Source organism: Venturia canescens, chromosome 7 (assembly GCF_019457755.1).
Source record: "Venturia canescens isolate UGA chromosome 7, ASM1945775v1, whole genome shotgun sequence".
Lineage (NCBI taxonomy): Eukaryota > Metazoa > Arthropoda > Insecta > Hymenoptera > Ichneumonidae > Venturia > Venturia canescens.
The window spans coordinates 2,226,511-2,251,579 of record NC_057427.1 but is presented as its reverse complement, the minus strand read 5'-3'; the positions used below and the strand labels follow the sequence as shown (position 1 = coordinate 2,251,579).

Below are 25,069 nucleotides of genomic sequence, written 5' to 3'. Positions count from 1 at the left end.
TCGTTATTTCAACTTCAGGAGCCACTGAATTCTGTAAAAATTCATTATTCTTTATTGTAAATTCTGAGTTACCATATGTTCATGAGTCTTCTAATGATTAAACAAGAAATTTCATGAGGCGAAGCTCTGAACGAATTGAAAATATGCCGGAATTGCATTTTCATTTTCTTCTTAATTTTAGTGTACGGCATAGCACGTTTTTTTGTATACGTTTAACAACTTTTTCATGTATGTATCACGGATATTAAAATCCATTTCCGGCGATGCTGAACGAGATAATCCCATTTCAGCGGAGTTTTTTTAGCCGGGGCGCTTCGTGTATTTTATTACCAAACATAACGCGCGTCGTGATTTTTCCGAGGGGAATGAAATCCTAAGGGCGAATACGAGGAAACGAAGGATCCGAGTAGCCTCGATTTATAGACTGTAAATATATACGAACACGCCCCGCATACATAGTTAAACGTAAATGTTCTGTTTGTTTCAGACGTACCAGATCCGCCGGGGCGTCCGATAGCGACGAACTTTACGTCCCGTTCTATCACGATATCATGGGCACCGAGCGAAAACTCTCACAACAATCCAATCTCCCACTACATTATAAACGTCCGGTAAGTCGTGTTTGCGTATGGACTCGGAAAAATTCATATTGAGCGAGAAAAGCGCGAGTAATTAAATCCATATTTAAACAAAACATGAAAAAAAAACGAGGCGAACGTGTTTGACTCTGATAATTGCTAAGCGGTAGTAATCGGAACTAAAGTCTCGGTGGTTATGCGTTTCACCGAACTTCATTAGACTGATTAAACGAAACGATAAAAACTGATGGATTCCAATCTATTCGCGTTTCTTATAATAGTGACGGGAGCTCGTACGATTTCCGAATAAATTCCAATTGCTGATTATCCGAAAATTATGAAAGTCGCTCGCAACGATCAGGAACGCGTTTTTTACGATTTTCAGCAATCGTAATATGTATTTATACTATTGTAAATGTAACGCTTATTCACATGCTCATGCATCCCCGGAACGCGGGTGGAGGACGTTCGATTATCTCTCCTCTTACGCTCTTCCCTGCAGGCCTTTCATCCTTTTCTTTAAAGGAGATGGCAAGGGAAGGAACGCCTAGAGCAGTAACGAAGAGGAAATGCTCGCGTTGTATCAGCTCCGCTCGTTTTACCGGAAACGTGGTTTGCGCGCAAGCGAGCAGAGAAAAAGACGAAGAGAGCGAGAGAAAGAGAATTTTCGACGAAAAGACAGGAAACGTTGTTTCCAGTATTCGAAACTTAGAATGAGTTGGCCGGCTTTTCTGTTCGTTGATGGAGTTCGAACTGTATATAGCCAAGTTTGTATATACATATAATGACGTTTGCCACGATTCTCGAGTACGCCGCAGATAAAGTACATTGACATAGAGGGCACATCCTGCTGGTGTGGAATTCGGCGCAGGCTGGTAGAGCGCCCGGCAAATTTACAACAAACTCAATCGTCGGGATAGCGAGTAAGACGCGTCAGTCTCTTTCGCTCTTGCTCTTTCTCAAGGACCTCTCTTTGAATTCGCCTCCGGCGTTTTCCGGCTTATATAGATGCGCATACGGGTATATATGGATATTCATTTGTGTATCTTCGAGAGAGCGAGAACTGCAGCGAAAGTGAACAGAACCCTCGAGTACGCTCTTGTTGAATTCTCCAGTTGTTACCCAGCGACGCACATCTTTGGCAGCTTTGAGGATGTGGGTGTGTGTGTGTGTCTATTTTCAGGAGACACACGAAAATAAGAGAAGTTTGTATGAAGCTAAAGAGAGTAAGACTGCATGATGCTGATAACGAAAATTCGTGGTTGTCTGAGCATTGGATTAGATTCTAGTGTCTTGGCAGACATGTTTCTGTGCGGTTCTGTAATCACAGATACACAACGATGATCCGAGCATCTCGTGATGATTCAGAATATAATTGAATAAAATTAATTCAAAGTTAAAAATGGCATTGGAAAATAAAAATTAGAGGGGATTGAATTCATTCGGGACGAGAGTTTTGATCTAACTGTGGAAATGATGAGGCTCGATGAAAGCAGTGCTCGATGCGCTTCGAAGGTCTTGCTTGCGTTGAACAATTGTAAACTGAATGTGACGCAGTGGCGCCGTGCAGAAGCCAACTCTATTTACCAGTCACAACATCATACTGGTTCATTTTCATTTGTTTCTTTCCTCCTTTGTGTGTTTATGTACAATCATATAAATGATGTATAAACATAGCTGGATAAGGTCGTCGTCGTCTCGTGATTCTCGGTCGTACATACTCGCGCGGACGCAATACGGAAAGGCTAACTATGCAATAGCGGAGAGGACGTGGAAAGCTCGGAGAGTTTCCTTTTTCTTCTTCTGCTTCTTCCGTTGTTCTCCAGGACGAACGTACTTTCAGAGCGGTATAAAGCAGTAGGGCAGAGGGAAAAGAGGGCTTTCAGACGGAAGCGAATAAAATGAGAGAAACGGCAAAGTAGAGGAAGGGACAGACCGAGCATAAGAAAGCGCAGAGCGAGAGTAAGAAGTGCAGTACTCGATAAGCGTCCTTTGTTCTTTCCTTTCTCCGACAGAGACCAGAGAAGAGATCAGACGGAGAGAGAAAGAAATAGAGCAGCAGAAAAAAAAGGAGAAAATGAGGGATAAGAAGAGAGAGAGAGAGAGAAGGTTCGCTCTCGCGAACAGAGCTTTTCCCAACGTCGGTTATCTCTTCTCCTTCACTCGCCCTTCCGCCCTTTCTTATCCCTCTCCCATTCTTGGCGACTGTCTTCTCCCTCGTTTTTTTCGTTCGCTTTTTTTTCTTTTCCTATATTTCATTCTTCGCTATCGTTTCTTTTTTCTTTTACACGTTTTGTTTCTTAACGGACGGGAGAAATTTTCGCTATCGGCATTTTCAAGTACCCTGCTATATACCAAATGACCAAGACAGTTAGAGGAGCTCGTTCGCGCTCTCACTGTGAAAATGCCAGAAGCAAACGTACCCTCTAAATACACGCCTTAAATTCTTCGGCTCTACACACACCGACGGAACCGTGCGCGGATACAACGCGATATTTGTACGCCATATTGATCGCGAAACGAAAATCACAAGAAAAAAAAGAGGGGGAAGGTTCACCCTCGTCGACATGCGGTCGCCTTGACGTCTGACCACACGTAGACATCATCTACTTTCTCCATCGCGAACTACCAACTCTATCCTCTTTTGTGCGAAGCCTCCTTCCTTGCCTCACCTATACCCAAACTTTTCATCCTCTTCGACAAGAAAACATTTTGAAAAACGCAACAAATAAACAAACTACTCGCATGGTTACGTGTCCGTTCGCTGTTTTCTTAGTACGGTGCGAGAGGCGCGATACGTGACTCAAAATAACTTGAAAACATTTTAAACGTTTTGCAATGCGGGAGAGTGTATCCGCTCACGATTTCAACTATCATTTTAAAATTGACGTTCTATGTCTGAGATAAACTGTCGAGTTTGGAGGTTCTCAACTGTTATGGAAACATTTTTATTATTAATGATAATTGTTAGTTAAAATAATTCTTTATCGAAATTCGAAAGTAATTATTATGAGGACAAATGTGTCTTGTATCGTTCAGCTTCAGTTAATCCCTCGTCAACTCCTGATGCTTGTCATTGCACCTCACCGGTGTAACAATAATTTATTCCCCGTTCGTATTTTACACATCCATCTTAACTTTTCCATGAAAAATCGTACTTTCGATAAACTGTATGTACCTTGATCGCTGAACAACTTTCAAATGAGTGTAAATAGAAAAAGTTGAAACATTTTACCTGGCGACGATGACGGAAGTTGGAAATTAATTTTTCCGATGGAAGTATGATAAAAAATACGTAAAAGTTCAGTGCGACGTGAAATTTTCAGGAAATTATTCTCTCTTCCGTACTAATAGTGAGGTGGTGAACGACCGTATACATATAATTATAAAATAAGCTCGAACGGTCGAGGGAGATGAAGATTCAACGGGAACTGCATTTCTAAACTAGAGCAGCGGTGAGACCGAGAGAGGAAGGGATAAAGAGAGGGATAAAGAGAATAAATACTGCGTCACCGTGCCCCCATTGGATGAGGGTGATTTTGCCAAATATGAAAGTTTCATCTGACACAAGAAGTTTGGAAAATCGACCTTCGCAGCCTCGGGGCCACTTACGACGTATTATTTTCTTTTTCGTTCTCCCTCTTTCTCCCATTCTCATTCGCTTTAGCCTCTCAAAGCAAATCCAACCAGTAATAGCCCGGACTAGTGAGAATTTTTTACTCTCGTGGTAAAATTCGTTAAAACTTTTTTCGGTTATTGTGAAGACTGTGCGGGCGCTCATGCGGGATATGGTGGCTTTTATTTTGACTCGAGGACGTCATTTTTTACTCTCAATTGCTCTGCTGTTCGATCGAAAAGTCCCAGATTATTGGTCTTTTTCATTACTTTTATTTTCCCTCTTTGACCTCCACGATCATTTGCAGACAGAGGGCAAAGTTTAATATTTTTTTTCCATTCAATATATCCCAGTCGTTTCCTTAGAAACTTGACGTCATCCAGTCGAGTCAAATTCTATATTTCATGAGAAAAATTTGCGAAAAATCCCGACATGATACAGCGCGGTATCCTCATTTCTTTGATGCACGTTCATTCAATTTAACTTCAAGATCACAGTCTCATAAGCATCGCAGTATCAAATATAGCCGAGTGCCCCTGAGACAGGTTGATTTAAAATTGTAAGGTAATTTCGTCTACTAATAGCTTTTGAATGAGAAAAATAATAAAATTACGAGCGAAAAGTGTTTGAAACCGACTAGTCTCACTCAAGGAGTGTACATAAACAGTGAGATCCGACTGCTAATAGCCTTCTACATAATCGCGAGGACTCTGGAACGAGTGAAAGCTCGAGCAAGGAACGAAATGTCCACGTTGAATGCGAACGAATTTGTGAAGGTATTTACGAGAAGAAAAAAAACAGTTTCAGAATTCGCGCCCTACATTTTGGTCGCAAATATACGACATGAAAAGTCTATATTCCTCATCTCTACGTACATTCGAATCCGTCGACGAATAGTATCTCGTATAGCGCAGAAATAACATTTCACACAGAACGAGGAAGTACCTGAAATTGAAAGAAAAATGTAATTGGAGTGAATATTATTAAAGGAAAAAAAAACGAAAAAAAGAGAGCAAAGGAAAAGTCAGGTAGTTTGAATTCAGGAAATTGCCTCACTGACGAAGGAGAAGAACGAGAGTAGAAAAAAATCCTGTGGGATACTGATGACGGTGGAATGATAAGGGCAGTAGAATGAGAGCTGTTTCAAATACCTTCTTTCAACGGTCCTTTCAATCCGGCCCTGACGGAATACCATAGATTTATATTTATCTATATCTATGTATATATATATATATATATATATATATTAATCACATAGTCCATTCCAATCTAACCCAAATTCAAACGGACTTGGAGATAAGAAAAGGCAAAAAGTTTCGTGGTCGTTGAGAGAAAAAAAAGCACGAATTCGCCAGGATTTCTATAACTATGGGGCTTTCTGTACGAAACTACATTTATTGAAAGGCTCAGATTTTTTTCTGTCTTTCACTCGACGAAACTCAACGGCTACAAATGTTCGTTATTAAATTTCTTTCGAACGATAATGAAATGAGGACAATGAGGACTCGGTATTAACCGAGTCCTCATCAGAGTTGACAGTTCTACGGGCCAAATCAACGCTCAATCCGCCCACAAATTGGGCCCTTATTCAGATAATTATGAATTCATTAATGCTCTGGAAAAAATGCTGCTGAAAATGTTTGGCTTGTCGCACATCGAATAGCCCATATCCATCTACGCGTAGGCATGTATACATATACTTGCGAGTGGTCCATCTAGGAGGATTAATCGTCCTAAGTTCATCCATATTGAATCCACTCTGGGGGAGTTACAATTTCTTAAATTGATCGCGTTTGCATTTTCTCAAGGCTCAGCCGCCTCTCCCTCGTTCTTTCTCCCCTCTCTCAGCCTGTTTGACAGCTACGTTGTTTTTATGTATATCTTTTGGGAGATTTTCTAGAGTGGACGGAATTCAGAGTTGGTTCATTTTCTTAAAGCTGTGTGGAGCTCCGTATGTGTGAGTAAGCGATTTTACCTTTTCTTGCGAAAGAGCCTCTCGAGGGTTCAGCCAATCAGGATCTTCATAATTAACTTTTCTGTCTAATTTTCTCAATGGGCGATTAGACGTAACACAGTGTGGAATTAGACCTAACCCTATGAAACATAAACATTAGCATGGTGTACGGTAAGCGAAGAAATTTTGGCCTGCTTCGAACCAAAAGTGCACGCAAGCGTACGAGCGTAGACGAGAAGGACACTTCGGTAGAGCGAATGTGCGGGGACGAGAGGATGGAAAATGTTGCTGGATATACATCGAGGAAAAACCACCGGGGAATATTCCTACAGAAGTTCCTACTTACTGCGACTAGAGTCTCAAACCCCATGCTCTCGTTTTCTTTTTCATCTTTAAATTGGCACCTCTCAACCAACTTACAACGCGGATAGAAAAAAGAAGAAAAAAAAAAAAACGAGAAATATATTTCACATCGAGTCGAACCCCCCCGGGGCAAAATTCACTCGGTAAAATAAAATTCTTTTCATTGACGCGTGTTGTCATAATACAAGATATAAAATAAAAACCGAGCAGCGGTCCAATCGAATTTTCGTTACTTTATTTTCATACTTTTGAACCTCGCCCCCGCCCCCGCGATATTGGTTTTTACATTCAAATGACGTAGATCCGGTTTGCCTCCGCAGGAAACGTAGAAAAGTCAATTATTTATTCACAGCGATATATATTCGGTCCGGTAAACTCAGTGAGAGGAGAAACTTCGCAGATGGTGTACCGCGCGCGTTGGTACACGAAAGCGGATGCCCACGAATTTAAATGGAGGTAAATAATTTGAGGCGTAATTAAGAATCACGATATTGTTGATTCACAGTATTTTTCTTTGTCAAAGCCCTCTTTTAAATTATCGTTCTCCGAACACAGTTTATAATTTGAGAATCATGCTAGCGCACTGTCCCCCTCGATTGAGATTCGTGCGTCTGAGTACGGATTTTCAGCATGAATCTACAATTCCTTCAATCTCAAATCAACAGGAGCGAAATTTTCAGTTCTTTTTTGTCTAGTAATTTAGTCCAGTAATGCTATTTTCGAAGTGTCGATCAGCGGTGAATCTTGACGAAGCGTCTGCCTCAATCCAAGGTCGTACTACTGCGAGCACGAATTCAAGTAGAAATTTCTACCATGTTCAGCCGCATCAATTGTTATGTGATTTCTCGGTTGAAAAACGCACGTTTTTTATTTCAATATACCGTTTGCCTATAAATATATGGCACGCTCAAGGCTTATAATATTACATGGACACGTATATATATATGACAGATATAGATATATAAATATATGAAGAGTAAAATAGTCTGGCGAAATTCCAGGAAATGCGTGGTGACCCGACAACTGAATCGAATTGTTCGCTCTCGGCGACACGGAGCGGAAGTAAAAAAGACATTTGTTTAACCACCGTGCTCTGTCTCTCTCTTTCTTTTCCCTCGGCGTCTCCCGCCCGCTTGCTCTCTCCCAGTGTGTGTCTGTGGCTCGGCTAAAGTAGCCCAACGATGCGCGAATTTCGTTCCAAATCTCATCGATGTATTATAGAGCTCATGAGAGAAAGAGAGAGAGAGAGAGAGAGAAAGAATGGAAAGGGAGCGAGGGGAGAATACACGAAGCTCGCATTGCTGCTGTAATTCGCGATTCAGCACCATTAAGTCCGAATTACAATACGCTACGTTACGGGTACCACTTTATTAATCCTCTGTGCCCGCTCGGAGGCGTGCGTGTGTATATGCGTGGGTGTGTGGATCGAAAGCGTTCCCTAAGCTCGGATAAATCGATATCGGGTTTGGACAATTATTCGTCGAGTTTCGTCAACGGAGCTCTGTCGTCAGGCGTTTTTTCGGATGAAAATTTTCGACCAAGCCGCGATCGTCGATTTCAGTGCTGCACTGGACAATAATAATTCATCGTGTGTTCGTCAAACGCGTGCGCGCGGTTACGAAAAAATATAATTCATCGATCGTTTTTACAATTGCAACGGCGGTATAAACACCCAGAGGAAAGCTCGCCCACGTAAGCTATACAGTGGAGAGAGAAACTTTGAAAAATTGTCGCAATAGCAAAATGTTGACAGTGACTTTTCGCTCTGTATCGATTTCGCTGATGTATAATGCAGCAAAACGATGTTAGATTGCACATACGTAGACTCGCCTCAACATTTATACACCTCGTGTATCTTATTACATATGGCTTTTCCCTTAAAAAGTCTAAAAGTACCGGAGAGAGATAGAGACGGAGCAAGAGAGAGAGAAACGGACACGAGACAGTCTAACAGTGATTATCTCTGACTGGCTGAGCTCGACAGCAGCCGGAGTTCTTCGAAGGGGATTATCTCACTGTCTCGGTCTCGGTCTTCCCTGCGTGTATATATTGCACTAGGTAGTGTATATCCCCTTCGGCTACTGTCGATATATTTCAACGGTCTTATCTACTCTCCCAGCGGATAGGTCGTCGTGAAATCGACCACGATTCCATACCTACTGCCGGATGAATATATATAGAGATATCTATATTCCATGCGCTGAGACACACGCCTGACGTTCGGTGTAGTTCGAGTTTACCAATACGGCAAATGCATTATAGATTAATGTCACCATACAGAAAAATGAGGAAGTGCATATTTCTTGTCGAGAAGCTCACATCTCCCGGGGGCAACTAATAACGATGAAAGACGTGGGCTCTGAAAAACATGCCTGTGCATTTATTAATGCGGAAAGCGTATAGTAGCCCGCGAGCGTAAGACGCGTGTCGAAAAAAAAATACGAAAAATTCTTTAATGACTCGTAAAAGCGAATATCTGTGCTTTCCCAGCTCAACTCGCGACGCGTGCGCGTATATATTTCTTCTTTCCGGTTACGTAGAAAGAGGAAATAAAAGAATGGGAAGAGAAGGGAAGGAAAAAAGGTAGGAAAAAGGGGGAATAACGCGCATAAATAATGCAATTATGTACGAGAGAGGATCCCACGAGCAGGGTGGCTCCTGGGTGGGTGGTCCGCTGTTGGCCCAACGTCGTGGGTACCCCATGTCCGCCAGATAGTAATTGTCATTAACTTGAAAATATGTGCCGGAAGGAAGCTCCAGCAATCGCGCCCGCCCGTAAAAGTCTATTCTTTTTTCTCATTTTAATTCGTATTTTTTTTTTCTTATTCGTTTTTTTATCTCGTTATCTACCTCCGACTTCTCTCTCGCCCCCTTTTTCTCTTAATTTTTTCGTCTCCACCCCCCCCCCCCTCTCCGTTTCTCCCAACCGTCTCTTTCTCTCGCACACCGTTTACCACAATAAGAGTGGACCCGCAACATTTTCCGAGCCCACTGATGCTACTCGCTATAATATTTCAACCCTCAACTGTGTGTTATTATCTACAACGAGAGGTAAACGTATTTATTTGATTTAAATACATCTTTGATGTTGGCTCCATGTTCGAACGAACTTCATTTGATTTTAGTGTGATATTTCAGTTGATTTTTGTATCGAGTTTTATTTTAACATCGCCATCGTTTTACCCGAATTCGGCGAATTCGATTGTTTAGCTGAATTATCCGGGGTTATTTGGAACACGATTTGAGTATTTTGAGTCTGGACGAAACTGGAACGCCGCTTTCTTCTTGAAGGAGCCACGAATTAATGAAACAACTCGATCGAAATGTGCCTCAACTCGATTATGAACTAGACATTTTTTCATCAATAATTCGATGCTTGCAATTAGTTGAGAAGCCACGAGCAGAATCGACAGTTGAAAAATATGATTTTTTGCATCCACCGCAATTCAGGGATTGAACTCGAAAATATACTCAAGACAGAGCCAATCAAGTCAATTCCATTCCATCCAAGCCCGATAGCAATAATTATTACAAAAGTTATTACCGATGCAAAGGAGAAAAACGACGCTTTTTCCTTTCCATCAAACTTACTCCCATTTGCTCTATTTTCATCGATTTGCTTAATATTGGTCTCCTTTAATGATTCACGTCACCGCCCAAAAAAGGACTGCGGAATCATAATTGACATATCCATTTATGATTAAAATGAAGCTGGTACCGATCGACGTTTTTATAGGTATTTTACGAACTGCAATTATCTTAACACAAGACAGCTTTCATGACCCGGTCGCGCGACCCGCACGCACAGCATAATTAATCATTTTATTAAAGAAAAGAGTAAATCAATTTATTATTACTCCACACGAAATCTAATTTTGACCAATTCGTTAACGAAGAAGCGCGACAATGATAACGATTCAACTCGGATCGCGATCAGATCAATATTGAATGCACCGAAAGATAAATACGATTGGAAAAAACGAAAAGAGCTACGATGTTGAAAAGTATCCGCGCGATGAATAAACGTCGAGATAATAAATGCACTCAAAAACGTTCGTGAGCGTGATTGAGTCGAACTGATTTTTCTCGACGGATAAAAAGAAAGATATTTCTTTATGCAAAGAAACTTATACATGAAGTTTTGGTGTGTCTCAGCGCCCAGGGACGAGACACGTTCTCGCTTCGTTGAGACGAAATTTGCATGATCGTCGGCACATAGTAAATAAAATGAATATTAAAGAGGAAATCCATTTGATGCGTAGCAACCTCGCTATAAATAAATATATACATCCACATTTACCTACACATACACAATACTCTTATAGCAAGAAGAAGAAAAAGTGTGCATATAACGCTCAATTGTTTTGACGATGGTGCCCTCCCCCCAAGACAACGATAAAGTGCTGAATATGAATACAGAAATACACGCTGCGCGAGTGATTCGAGCGTAGCCAAACCTAAATTTGCATTTTTCCCCTTTTCTTCGATGAGCCAGCTTGCGGAATGAAAGAAAAAAGTATGAAAAAAGCGTCGAGACCGAGAAAGAGAGAGATAGAGAGAGAGAGAGAGAGAGAGAGAGAGAGAGAGAGAGGGAAAGGGGCAGAAAAAAAACAATCGTCTGTTAATTAAGAAAGAAAGAGAATGGAGTGAAAGGAGCAGAATGAGAAATCGTCTCGGTGGTAGCGAGAGTAGAGCGGGCACAGAAGAACGATCCTCTCGTACTGAGTAAACCGAGTGAGATGAGAAAAAGACAGAGCGAAAACGAGAGAGAAGGGGCTGGAGGGAATGATGCCGAGCAATCCAGCATACCGAGCCAGCTATGCATCATCTGTAATTAAGAAATGCCACGTGCCTGTTTAAATATTCTTAGCGTAATCCCGTGAAATGGAATTAAAAATGATAAGGGCAATGGCTACGAAGTATGTTTGTATATATCCACATTGATATGCGGATGTTCGCATATATGTATACCGCTGCTTTCGTATGTTTGTAGCCCATAAAGCAAGCCCGCGTTGATTGAACGCTGCACTCTTTCGATGTTAATCCTTTTTTTCATACCCCAAATGTGGTGCACACGCTCAACCGGTCTCGTCGGTGGTATCTCCGACCATCGTGTCTCTGGCTCTGATGAAAAACTCTTCAGATTCCATTCGTCATCGAATCAATTACTTTCGAAATATGTTGACTGTGATGTAGAGTGGAATCCTCGAAGAAGATAGAGAAAATGAGATTTTCGATAATACTTGATTTGAAGAAATGAGGATTTTTATTAATAAAGTTTCACGTTTATACGTGAAAGGTTTTATTTCGGGATCGAGAAAATCGAAATGATTTCAGACTAAATCATTTGGAAATTTAGTCATATATTTTTCAAACACGTCATTTTCACAACAACATTTTATCGATATTGCGATATCAACAGAATAAAAATGTAGCCAGTGATTGAACGCAGTTTCAGTGATTCCAAAAATACTGGGAAAGTTTAGCGAGATTAACCGTGCGAATTCATTCTTCCTACCGATTTTCATGTGTATTTTTAAAATTCTGCAAGCCCTCCAGGCAGTCTTTGCTGCATATGAACAATATCTAGTAGCCGTCAAGGCCTCAACAGTGAGAGAAAGAGAGAGAGAGAGAGAGATGAGTTGGAAGGTTCGTATGTAAACAGACCAAAAATTCAAACAGAGGAAACGTCGAATCCCGATTTTTTTTCCTAGAACAAAAAAAGGAATGATTTGCGAAGGTTTTTTCATGCTATCCGAGAACAGAACTTGGAATCTGAAAAAAAAAACGTGAAAATCACTGCCTCACATATCCGGGGGAGGTATTGTTCTTATAAAAAATTCAACGATTCCCCAGCGCGTGGCACTTCAAATTGGGGCGCAGAATGAGCCGATCGTGTAACGAACGCCAACCTCATGTTACACGAAAAATGTTTTCTCTCGTATATATTTCGTGCAAAATAAAAAATAAAATAATTCACAGCGAAAACTCACATTTGATCCGTACAAAAATGCGGGAACTTCTGTATGTTCGAGGGAGTAAAAATAGCACGGAAAGAAAAGTAATTCCGAATATACTAAGAAGTTAACTCAATATATTAAAGCATTGGGGATGAGGGTAAAAAAGAAAAAGGCGCGAAGTAAAAACGGTGGAACGTAAATCGAGATGAGTTACGTCCTTTTTGGTAGTAATCTGTGCAAGTGCGGCGGGGCCAGGGTGCAACTATACGCGTCCCGAGTTTAACCTTTTTAGTGTGAGGATTTTTAAGTTTCCGATTATCTGGACTCGAGGATGGTGGATACGTGTGGCAGCTTTTGGTAGAGTGTGCAGGAAGAAGAAGGAAGGCTTTAGTGTCCGAACGAGGTTGGAGGCTCCGAGCGAGAGAGAGGGAGAGAGTAAAGAGGAAAAAAGATCGTGAAATTTAACGAGGAGAGAGTTGAGACGCGCGTTTAGAACGTGAGAGGAGTTTCCTCGACCAAAACTCTCGGCTCCCTTAACCCTTCTCCCTCAATCCGGTGTCCCTTCACGAGATTGGGCTTAACGTAAGCGGAAAAGGGTTAACCCAGAGGATGTTATCAGGCAACTCCATAAATTCGACAAGATTAGTCGCGCTTCGCTATGTGGATGAGACCAGCCCCGATTTTCTTCCGTCTCCGTACTCTTTTCTCTTGCTTTTTCCTCTTTCACCACTCCCACACCTTTTTCCCCTACGCGCGCATATACACTCTGGTGCAGTGAGCGGACTCTTCGTACGAACCTCCCTACCTAATCTTTTTCCACCGTTCGCGCTCCATGCATCGCTAAAGAATTATGCAATTTTCTACCTGTACAGGAAAAATGAAATATTTTTATTTCGCCCCGAAGACTCTTGTAATTCGAGAGTGATTCATCGAGAAATTATTTATCATGACCGATGGAAATTTCATTTGTTAAAGTATACATTCGTTTCCTAAAATAATATAATTAAATTCCTCGCGCGAGTGTTCTTGTACAGAGACCTGGATTAAAGTAAATTCAACCATATTTGAAGAGGACTGATTTAAGGAATTTATTCATACAGGATGAATAAATTTCTCTATGCATTTGGTTATAATAACCAAAGTTTCCAAAGGTTGAATACACAAAATTATTATAATTCTGGGCACCAAAGTTTTATTCGAATCTCTCTATTTTGCTCTCGTAAGATATGCGCTCCCCCGACTGTTAATAAGTGCGACTTTCATCGCGTTAAACAGTAATAACGCAAACGTAAGCACTGATTGTTCATTAAAATAAAGAAATCATGCGCAAAATCAGAGCTCATTTCTAAAAGCAATCTCGATTACTCCCGTTGTTATAAAAAAAAGGGCAAGATTAACGTCGCGAAAACGAGCGGAAAATAATAGATAATTAATACCCATATCCGGTGGTTCTCATTCGGTCTGGTCGCGTTGCCGAGACAACAACGCCGTTGGAGAATGCGCGAGGCGGCGGATCATTTCACTAAAACTCATCTTGTAATTTCATTAAGTGTTACCACAGCACTAAAAGAAGAGCGGATAATGCTGCGAGGGTCGTTATTAAAAGACGTTAATTTTTAATAGCACAGTAAACCATAGTTCATCGCGAGTGAGCAACGGAAAATTTTCTCGTTAGCCCTGTTTCAGAGCTTTCTACCTTTATCCCTCTCGCTCCCTCCTCCCCTTTCCCTCAGCCTCATGCTCAACTCCATTCGCCTACGTAGTCGTTACCGCGTCGCCACCATCAGGGCTCTGATCTTCGTCTCCTGTATCTCTGCGTTCATTACGTCCGATTCGATTATCCAACGCGCCCCGATCGAGTTATTACGATTATTTTCCGCTTCCCTGATAAACGACCTTTCGTCGTATACATTTTTATATACACATTTATATTTCTATACATGCTTAAACTATAAGCACATTAATTCCCATTGAAATTGCTATGGAAGCTCAAAGTCTGCGTCGATCTCTTGCTTTTTTTTTATCAATTCTTAACGAATTTTCTATTCCTAACGTCGTTATCGATTTTTACGTAGTTCAGACTTGCTACTGACGAATCGTAATCGAACCAAACGAATATCCTTTGCAAGGTAATCTATTGCATGGAAAAAATCTTATTATTGACAGGACCGAACGATCATTTTGTTCGAGTTTGCTCAACGTTGCTGTCGCATTAATCTTCAACCAACGAGCCAATTAGGTTACTCGTATCGTCGAAGATAAAAAATCTATGAGTAAATGCTACGTTTTTTGACAAAGTACTGTTTCAAGAGATGGATCGAATTATTGAGGTGAAAAAAAATTTTCGATCTATGGGAGTCAACGTCAGCTGAAGGAACTACGGGAACGAAAGCTTATTCATGGTTGAGGGAACTTTGTTAGAAAATCATCCTACGAAAGTTGACGCACTTTCTCTATTAACGAAACTATGGAAACTGGTGTGGGAATGGGTGTAATAAAACTTTATCGTTTTTGAATAAATGCCATAATTTTTGACAAATGCAAAAAATCGTTTTCTTCACAGCTGTGAAATTTGATGTGGAGCCATAAGGATAATAATGGGTGATGAAAAATATTGGTGATGAAATTATTGATTGCACGCATCGATTTATTGCGATTAATTTGAATTTTCATTGAAGCGAGATTGTATAATTCAAGCTCGATCGGTTTTTTTATGATTTATGCGACTCGATCATCTCTATATATACGTAAAGCGTTGGACTGTATGGACAAACGTACGCTGCGAGCTATTCGAACGTTGAATTCATGTGTAACCGTTATGACGCAGTGGATCAGGGGAGGAAGCGAGAGTGGAAAAGCGGGAGGGAGAGGGAGCAATTTTTTTCACCGATTGAATGTAAATTTGGACAGTTGGAATAACTGTGATGGGAGGAGAAGGAAAGTATTAACATATGAACAGCCGTATAATACACATTAATGTGCAATATTCATATGGAGATTTTCGGGTAAAGAGTATTACGGATCTAACTATCCGTGGGCAAGCGAATTTCCATAATTGGGGAAAGCGTCGAGAGAGGACGAAAGCTCGCGAGCTAGGAGTTTCAACCCTCGGCAAAATTGTCCCCTGACCCGTGCTCATTTCTCTCTATCTCTCTCTGGCTCTGGCTCTCTCTCCCCTCTCTTTCGTTCTCTCTCTCTCTCTCTCTCTCTCTCTAAGTATATTCCTCTTATTCCCTCTTTTTTTACGTTACGTTTAGAGCAAGACAGAAATCTGCTCAACATATAAAGTCGAGACGCTCCCCACAATACTGAAATACTCAGAGATGTAGAAAACTCGTATGCGTCTGCCACAGTTTCTCTTTTGGCGAACGCAGGGAGATAGCCAGAGGCAGGAGTTTATGTATATACGTATGATGATATCCATAGAGCCCAAAAAGTCACTAAAAAGTCTCAAAACATCATGGCTCGTTCAGGTTGGTGCTGTTTTTTTTTTTTATTTTTTTTATTTCTTTTTCTTTTACGGTTTTTTTTCTTTACCTACTTACTACAATTAACTTTTTTTACCAAACATAGTTTCTGCAAACGAAATAATGGTCTGCGGGCCACCGAACGAGGCATTTCAGATTGATTTTATTCCAACGAATCTCACAACGAATGTATTTGATGGAAAAGTCCCCTTGGTATTAAGATCCGACGTACTTTTCTCCAGTTTATGATTGTTTTATAGTCTTTAGTGTTCGATCCAACTTCGAATGATAAAAATGGCTTGAGCCAATTCGTTCAACTTTTACCTTTCAAATATTCGGCTTTATTTCTCAAGTTGACACCACCATAATTTTTTTACGATTACTATTTATGCGATTGCGGAATCGATTTTTGTTTTATTCTCTCTTGGGTTTAAAACCGCACTTTAAACCTCTCGAAAAACTCTAAATATTTAATTGAATTTTCTGTCATTTGAATAAATAACAAATTCGAGGGGATATTTTGTTGTGGTATTCTTACTAAGTCATCAGCCTTGTAAAAATGATGTTCGGTTTCCTGGAATCCAAACTCGCAATAGGCCCATGGCATAAAGGCAAAATTTTTTTGAATTTTCTAGACTTTGAAATGTTTGTTCTCTACGATGGTAGATTGGGAAATACAATGAAATGAGTTCACAGTCATTGGCAAGCTTTATTATCAAAAGTACGCTCTTATTTGATCCTCTTATCAGTAAAGAAGATCAAATACATTGAGCATCATTCGAAGAAGTAATCGAGGCTCACGGTGTGCTCAAAATTCATGCCAATTTGTCTGTAAATGTCGGAGTTCTCCAAAATTGAAAGACCCGGATTGTCTTTTTTTGTTCATGAAGAAAAGAGTAGGGATTGAGAGAAAAAAGAGACACGTGTATAGAAAAGCAATTCCTGAACGCCAAATGTCGTCGATTTATTTGCCAAAAGACTTGCGGGAGATTGAGTTAGAGACAAATAATGGGCGGAGGGTTCTTTCGAGGAGATTGGTCTCTTTCTCTCGACCCTCTCCTCCCTCGCCCTCTCTCTCTCTCTCTCTTTTTCGCTGTCTCTTTCCCTCTTTCGCCGAGCATCGAAAGAAAACGACACACACCTGGGGCGTAGCGCATCACTCGCGTGGTCCTATATTCCTTCTTGTTCCTTTTCCTCTCTATAGCTCATCCTTCTTTTCTCCTTACAGCATCTGATGCTTTTCAACCGGGCTCTATTTATCCTAGGTTCTGTAATCTCATCTCACGAGACCTAGAGATAAAGAGATACAGGGAGGGAGAGAGAAAGAGTGAGGGGGAGAGGGAGACTTTTGAGCAATTGTAAGTTCCATTATCCAAGAGTACGTTGACCTCTGTAGCCTCAACTCTATCGAGACAAATGGTAGGAATGAATAAAGGAGCAACAACAAAAAAACGAACTGGTGCTTGAGACGGACCGTAGAACAGCGTCCCAGCTCGGTTGTTGCTATAAATTACCGTAGTTTTTCTCTCTTCGCGAGCATTTTTTTCCTGTTCTCGTTCCGGAGTGAAAAAAAAAAAAATAAACGAGCAAAATTTAATGTCCCAATTGTAGCGACGGTTGACGAAATTATAATATAATGCTGCTCTCCGCTTGACGTGGATTTTCGTGGAGACGAAAAATTTGACTCGCTTTGGAATATTCATTCCCGAGAAAAGCCAGCGGGTCTGCGAGCAAACCTCGTGGTTAGAAAAAAGAGGAATAATTTATAAGTATAATTAAATATAAAGCAGGAGCGACATTAAAAACTGTTGAATTAAGATGTTTCTCCTGGCAGAGAAAAAAAACGCTAAGAAAGTATATTCTCTCATTTTATGAGTCAATTTCAGACCAACGAGGAACCCTTCTTTAATCTTTCCTCTCCTTCCAATCCGCTATATCCTTTCCTTTTCCAAGTGACATATCGCGAGTGGACAGCACAGACTAAATCATCCCACGTACAGCATCTACCTAGACATAAACCATTTCGCACGGCAGTCCTTCGAACATGCCAGCGATTGTACGACACACTGTTACATTCTACATGGTATCTCACTGTTGCCTCCCTCTCCCCTCTCTCTCTCTCTCTCTCTCTCTTTCTCTCTTTCTAGACTAGTATATTTACATGCCTACATAACGAGAGAACTGGTTGGATACAGCATAACGGACACCCTATTATTATTATGATGATTATTATCATCGTGCAGAAATGTACGTACTACTGATAACGACCACAGAGATTTCGACAAAATTTCGTAGCCGTATAGACGCTTCAACGAGCGATATAACCGCATATCCAAGCCACCTGTACGTACCAACTGTTGGCAGCTCTCTGGCACTTCCCAGAATTCCATCACACATAGACACGTAAAAGAAACGTATATTCAATCTAACACTATATCTCGAAAGCTAGCGTAGGCAAAATTTAATTTCAGCATATACTCAATACCTAAAATATGTCAAATTTCATCGGCCACACTTCTCCCGACGCCAAAGTCAATTTTCTCATCCATTACCAACTTTATGCTACCTCGTTGACAGAATTTTTATGGAAATATGAAATTAAATTGAAAAATCATGTTCGTCCCGATAGATCCCGGTGAATAAAAAACAATTTTCATGCCTGGCTAATGGCCTGGCTGAGGAACCTCGAATGATTTACATTCGTTCTAGCCACCGGCTTCGACCTACACTAAAATCATTTATTAATCCCCTACAATCACAGTGCCACCAGCTTCGACAAAAATTTACACGATTTTTTTGACCAAACTCGTTCCCCTCATATCCACATTCTAACTAAAAATTCAACATAAGAGAATCGAAATATAATCGATATCTTTTCCTAACAATCGTACTTTCTCCATGCACGTAGAAAAACATCTCATTCGCATTGAAAGATTTTTAATATTCAGGCAAAATTAAACTAGTGATACGAGTGCACTTTAAAGCTAACACTCCATCCACTGTTTGTAAATATCAGGACAAGCGGCAACGTTTTAACTCGATTCGTAATGATTTTTTTATTTTTTATTGATTTGTATAGGAAACATCTGACTGACAAGTGGAGAGAAATTTCGATACGTCTGTTAGAACTTAGCACTGTATATGTGACGGCGATTGTGTCATGTGACAAACGTGTACAGTGTGTGTATATCGGAGGTGGATTGCACGCACTACTGAATTTGGCAAGCGGGTCACGTAGCCAGCTGAGAGCTGTCGGACAGTGGGCGAACAACGCGAATTTAACATCGTTTTGTCTCCGTCTCTCTTGCTCTCGAGCCCCTCTAAAGCGAGCTTTACGTTATAGAAGAGGATGTCCAGAATCTCGTGGATATATTCACACATAAGTATATATATCCAGTAAACCACAGAGCTGAGTTAACGGTCTCGACGTCGCTCGCTGACCTAATCGCCTCCCTCACTTAATTAGGGTTACTCGCGAATCGCACATGCTGCATTATAACTCCCGAGTCTCACACGACCTATCACACTATGCACAAATTTCATTTAACGATCATTTGCTACCGTATTATCTAACAAAATGTTGCTTCAAATATTCTAAAATACATTTCACCTGAATGGACTATTTTTAAAAAAATTGAAAAAGCTCTTTTGCATCGATCGTCGAGAGGAGTGTAATGAAATATGTTATAACGCTCCGATTATCGGATACATTTAATTAGCAAAGCTTTGCAAAATCTATCACTGTCGCTCCAATTGATTGGCAGGCCGAATCTATTGGAAGTGTATCCGCGTTGGGGCTATTTTCCGTATTACCAATTTTCAGTGATTGAATTATTCATTGATAAGGTATTTTACGTTTACGCATGCAGCCTCGGAATTGTTTGTATCGACTGAAAATCCAAAATAATGTAGAAAATTCATTCTGCTCGTATATCATGACCTGGTTTTTTGTTTTCTGTACCCTCAAATACGTGCATGTTCATTAAGGCATCGAGTGAAATAATGAAATTTCACTCCCGCTCACTACTTAGTAATCAACATAATGAATCATTGGATACAAGGGAATTCTTCAATATTTCACTCTTGTCTGACAGCTGCTTATGGTTAAACATTCAAACTTATTAACATGCATTCGTTTCACGTGTCAGCTTGTCCTGTCTCTGTTTATATCTTATTAACTAGTTTCGATCTTTGAAGATGTTCAGAATTACAACATTTATTGAACGAGCCAGAAAATCGTTATGTTAATTACTTGTCGAAGTTTGTTCCGATCTCGAAATCGCGGGCTGCGAAATTATTCCCGTTGAGCTGTGAACGCTTTTCGATGGCCATGTACATGCGGAACTGGCACATGGTGCATGAACGGTCCATCGACGATTCTCGATAATCTTTATTGGAGGCGAATAAAAATTTAGGTCAACGGTCGATCGATTGTCGAAAATTCCGTAGTTTATCTGCTCCTGAAATAAGTCTGTTATACAAACATTGAAACAAAGCGAATCTGGTCCTCATAAAAAAGATTTGCCAACGTCATTGGACCATTGATCGGGCCTGGGTGCTAATCCATCCTAAATCTATTCACGTAATCAACAGACTTCCTTCTGTTTATTATGTTATAAATTATTTATACACACAATCCGTACAAGCCACTCGGTACCCTTTGGCCAGTGGATTGCACAGATCATCCTACTAAGCAAATTGTAAACAAACGGTTCAATCTCGTAAGTAATTACAGCTCGAAAGCGACGCGTTTGGATGAGGAAATTGATCGAGAATTCTGTCCACTTGTGGACTATGTTTGTACACTTAAATCACAACGTTCAACATCGACTGACACCAACGTTTGTACATCTTAATTGATTCGAAGATCTCTCAACATCGTATATAGAGACTCTTCTGCATAAATTCGAACGACAAACACGACGAACATCAATTCGATAGTACTGTAAAAAAACTATTTGGCAATCATAACAGCCTGAATTATGAAACTCGAATTCTTTACTTTCAATTTTTTTGCAAAAGAAACTCGTGATAAAGAACCTCGTTTTCTATCAGTTCCAATAAATTCATTTTTATCGATGCTTCGAAAGCTGAAAAATATCAGGCCAATTAGTCGAATGATGAAAACAGTGTAAACAATTGACGATGAGTTGGAAAGCCCATTTCCGATTACACTCTACCCTTGATAGGATATTAATTATATTACCAAACTCGTCGGCGTGTAGTCGGGCAATTTTACCGTCCACACCGATGGAACCATTAAGGATAAAGCAAATTTGCCCAAGATCAATCTTGCAAGCCGTGGAATTTCCTACCTCGAAGTCATGAACAGCACTTTTCAATCTTTCATGGTTTAGTCTAGAAAACGGATCGAAGGAATCCTCAAAATTGCTCGTGATACGCGCCACGGTTGAAAACCACGTTCACTTCTAGCCGGTCATTAATTCCCAAGACGAATCCGACGAATCGCTAATCACCGATTAATAATGTTGAGTCGCTATTTAACTTCTGCGAGGTCTTGATTAACAGATGGGCCTTCAGAACTGCTGCCCTTTTTCCACTTCAACATAATTTTTCAATGCACTTTAAAACATTTTTTTCCTCGCAGCCAAGAATAAAAACATTGACATAAACGTCAGCGTTATATCTGAAAGTTCGGTGCATAATTCATTCCACTTTTAGCGAAGCTAACGAGTTGACAGACTCGGAGCGGTGTGTTGACAGAAATAAATATCCAATAGTCGACGAGACAAGACATAAAAACAGAACATTGGCCGACTAGACTCTTGGGGAGAGTACAGAAAAATCTGGGTAAAAGTAGACTCGCCAACAGAGTGAATCATTCAGTGACGACGTCCGGAGGTAAAAAACTAGCAAAATCTCTTATTTTTAACATTCCACGCTATCGGCGATGAGATTAATTGAAAACTATTCGACAGACGTATGATGCATCCAGAATCAATAAATACACGAACAGGCTTTTTCCCCGTTCCAGGAATTTCTGTACTTTCGTTAGCAACTCGTGCATGTTTTTAAAATAAATGTCTTCGATGTACGAGTGTACAGGGTTCACGTAAAAATGTATGAATGTATTCGTTATACGGGTTTTCTCCTTTCACCGTCCTATTCGTAAAGTGCTAATTGGATTTGGTAGGATTTTCATCAGTCGGTGTTAGAGAAACAACTGACGTCAGGTTCTAAATTTTTATATTTATGTATATATACAAATGTGAGTTGAAACATAACGCAGATACGTATATTCGTGACGTTATCCCATGCGTAAACAGAGATGTGTCAGTGTCAAAGCGCAATCCGAACCTGCTCTCTCGCTAACTACGAGCTTTTACTGTGTATAGACTTTAATGCGACAGCAGCCTTGATAAATAGCAAGCCCGGTTCTTCTCTGTTGGTACAGGAAGAACTTAAGAATTATATAATGTGTGTTTGTACATGCGAATATATACGTACATACGTCGAAAGCAAAACTCTTACAATCCTGGGCTCGAAAAGAAGAAAGAAAACAAGCGACGAAATAGGGGTCGAATAGATATAGTATATCGACATCGATCATCCTGCTCGTAGGCTTCATTAGCAGAGAGAAATACTTTTGATAAGAGGCAGAGCAAACGTACCACTGAGTCGTACTTCAGAACGTTTCTGTTATTCCGGATCTATACAGCGAGACCTGCTTCCAATGAAAATTTCAACTCTTAAACCCTTTTCTTTTTTTCCTCGAAAAATTGCTCTTCGTGCGCGAGGAGAGAACGAAATAATTGCAGAAATGAAAAGTTGTACGAGTGATGGAAATCTCCGGTGTGTGTGCTTTCCCAACGAATATGTTGGACGAAAGCATTGACTTTTTTTTTCGCCAACTTGAAAAACACAGAACTCGAGTCCTATTTCGACGGCGTTGTACACATTTTTTAATTAATTAAACATAAATACATCGGTCGAATTGACGAAGGAAGCAAAAAACGGTGGTTTTTTGAAGGAAATAAAAGCGTCGGTATATACGTAACTGGAATTGTACTTTCGAGATTTGGCCTGAACGATTCGAACAATGTTATATTCCTTGCTCTGCATCAACGTCACGTTACACGAACTCAGGGTTTTACGATGAGTCCTTGCGCTTCGTTGAAGCTGAAACAAATGTTGGCTGTAATGAAATTTAAAAAGCCGGTTGCTCCCGTCGGTGCTTTAACGCGGTAGAATTTTTCTCGTGCAGCCTCGCGTTCGTTGAATTTAGTCTAGAAAAATGGGGCGGAGCAACGTTATCTCATCCCTCGAGCTACAATTTTATGATTGGTAAAATTTGCTGACGTAGCGAAAGAGTTTGAACGATAAAAAAAGCCTGAAGTGATTGGGCTCCGAGTCGTTTGCGACTCGGTTATATTCATTGGAAAAACAGGGCTATTTCATTTCGATTTATTTTAGCGTTATTTTAAACAAGCGTTGACATATTGTGATCGACGAAGCGAAAGCTCAGAAGAAAACTAATGAATTATATAGCAGCGTTTCTGAAACAATGGCTTCTGTGGTTAACCCTGTATAACCTTTTTTGTTAGCGAGTCTCGTATAATCGGGTATTCAGGATATTATCGAATCGTGGAATGAGAGAATTCTGTGTGTATCATTTTCCTCTTCTACATACGAGCAGGCTGTGTTTCGTGGTGAGTGTTTCGGGAACGATAACACGCACGTGTCCCATTTACTTGATTGAACCACAAGCCACAATCCAATTGGAGGACTGTCGAGAGTGCATGACAAATGACATGTTTAGAATTCCCTGTTGGACGATGGTAAAACCGATCGTCAATATATATTACAAAACTCTCTTCGTACGAGTCTCGTATTTAATTCGCCCAGGACACATTACAATCGGTAAATATCCAGGCTCGCGTTACAAATGCATTTGTGGGAGAGTGTAAACACACACACGAGTCATTCGACACCACTGACGATCGCGTTTTGACATCTTGAATCCGGCTTACCTTGTTTGACTACAAAACTGCGGCTTTGAAACATGTCGGAGTTTTTGAGCTTTCGAATACTATCCGTTAAGTGGAATCATTTCGGTGCTTTCGTAAACGTGCTCGTCGAAATTCTCGATTTATACGTTACAAATATTTTTATTATTATTTGTTACTATTTTTTTTCTACATGAAATTCCGCGCCCAAATTAATTTCCTGGAAGTATAAAAACTATCGAAGAATAGCCATAAAGATATTTGAGAAAACGTTTATTTTCCATGAATACTGATCGCAGTTCATTAATTAACGTCCGACACTGTTTTCATCTCATTAACGAAATGATTCCAGCCGAAAGCTCGGAGCTTCCCTTTGAGTTTGTTCAGCCTCGCACCAACAACATTTTTAGCCTGCCAGAGAGAGAGAGTGAAACACGCAAATCGATTTAGCCCGAAATATATGTGACATATATTCGGATAAATAATGTGGTTAATGTGGCCATAACGTTTCGCTGATCGGTGTAGATTTGTTCGTGAATTTTTTATTCGATGTATTATTGATCGAAGTGTTGAGGTAGCAGAGGTTGGCCGATGGGAGCGAAGATGAGAACGGTCAGCGAGTTCGGACATTGGGAGATTTCGACGATCGTTATACTATAACTACATCCCATGAAATGCACGCGTCGCGGTTCCACCCACAACCATCGAAAGAGTGCGAAAGGGAGACTGGGATGGAGAACGGGGAAATAGCACAAAGAGAGAGAGAGAGAGAAACAGAGAAAGGGCGATATCCGTGGAAATTCCGGGTAAAATTTATCTGCGTGGTTCGCGCTAACGGTGCTTTGCACGTTGTGCGAATAGGCTGACCACTACTGTTGGCTTTTTCATGTGAAGACATATACATACAAAGAATATCCATTTGTGTACTGGTTCTTTCAAGAATCGTGTCCGAGACCTCGAGGAATATTGAACCGAAAGTGTTGAGCAGAGACTTAAGATTGTGATTTTTTCTTCGCAATGCGGAGCTCTGGGGATTGTTGATCTTTTGACTGGAGCGAAATCTGTCGGTCGGTGAAAAATCGTGAGTTGAGAGCTTAGAGTAAAAACGTTCGCAACGGTGGCTACATCTCACTATTTTAAGTCTTGAACAGTGCGCGCGAATTC

At 40.5% G+C, this 25,069-nt stretch overlaps 1 protein-coding gene across 8 annotated transcripts in view; it reads left to right on the top strand.

Annotated features, from left to right (window-relative positions):
• The window catches only part of Ptp99A (Protein tyrosine phosphatase 99A), a 248,865-nt gene that overhangs the window by 192,257 nt on the left and 31,539 nt on the right, over positions 1–25,069 (top strand). For all 8 annotated transcript variants that reach the window (XM_043422952.1, XM_043422956.1, XM_043422955.1 and 5 more), the window contains exon 3: positions 488–611. In XM_043422952.1, coding sequence (XP_043278887.1) covers positions 488–611 — 124 coding nt within the window. The remainder of the gene's footprint in view (positions 1–487; positions 612–25,069) is intronic.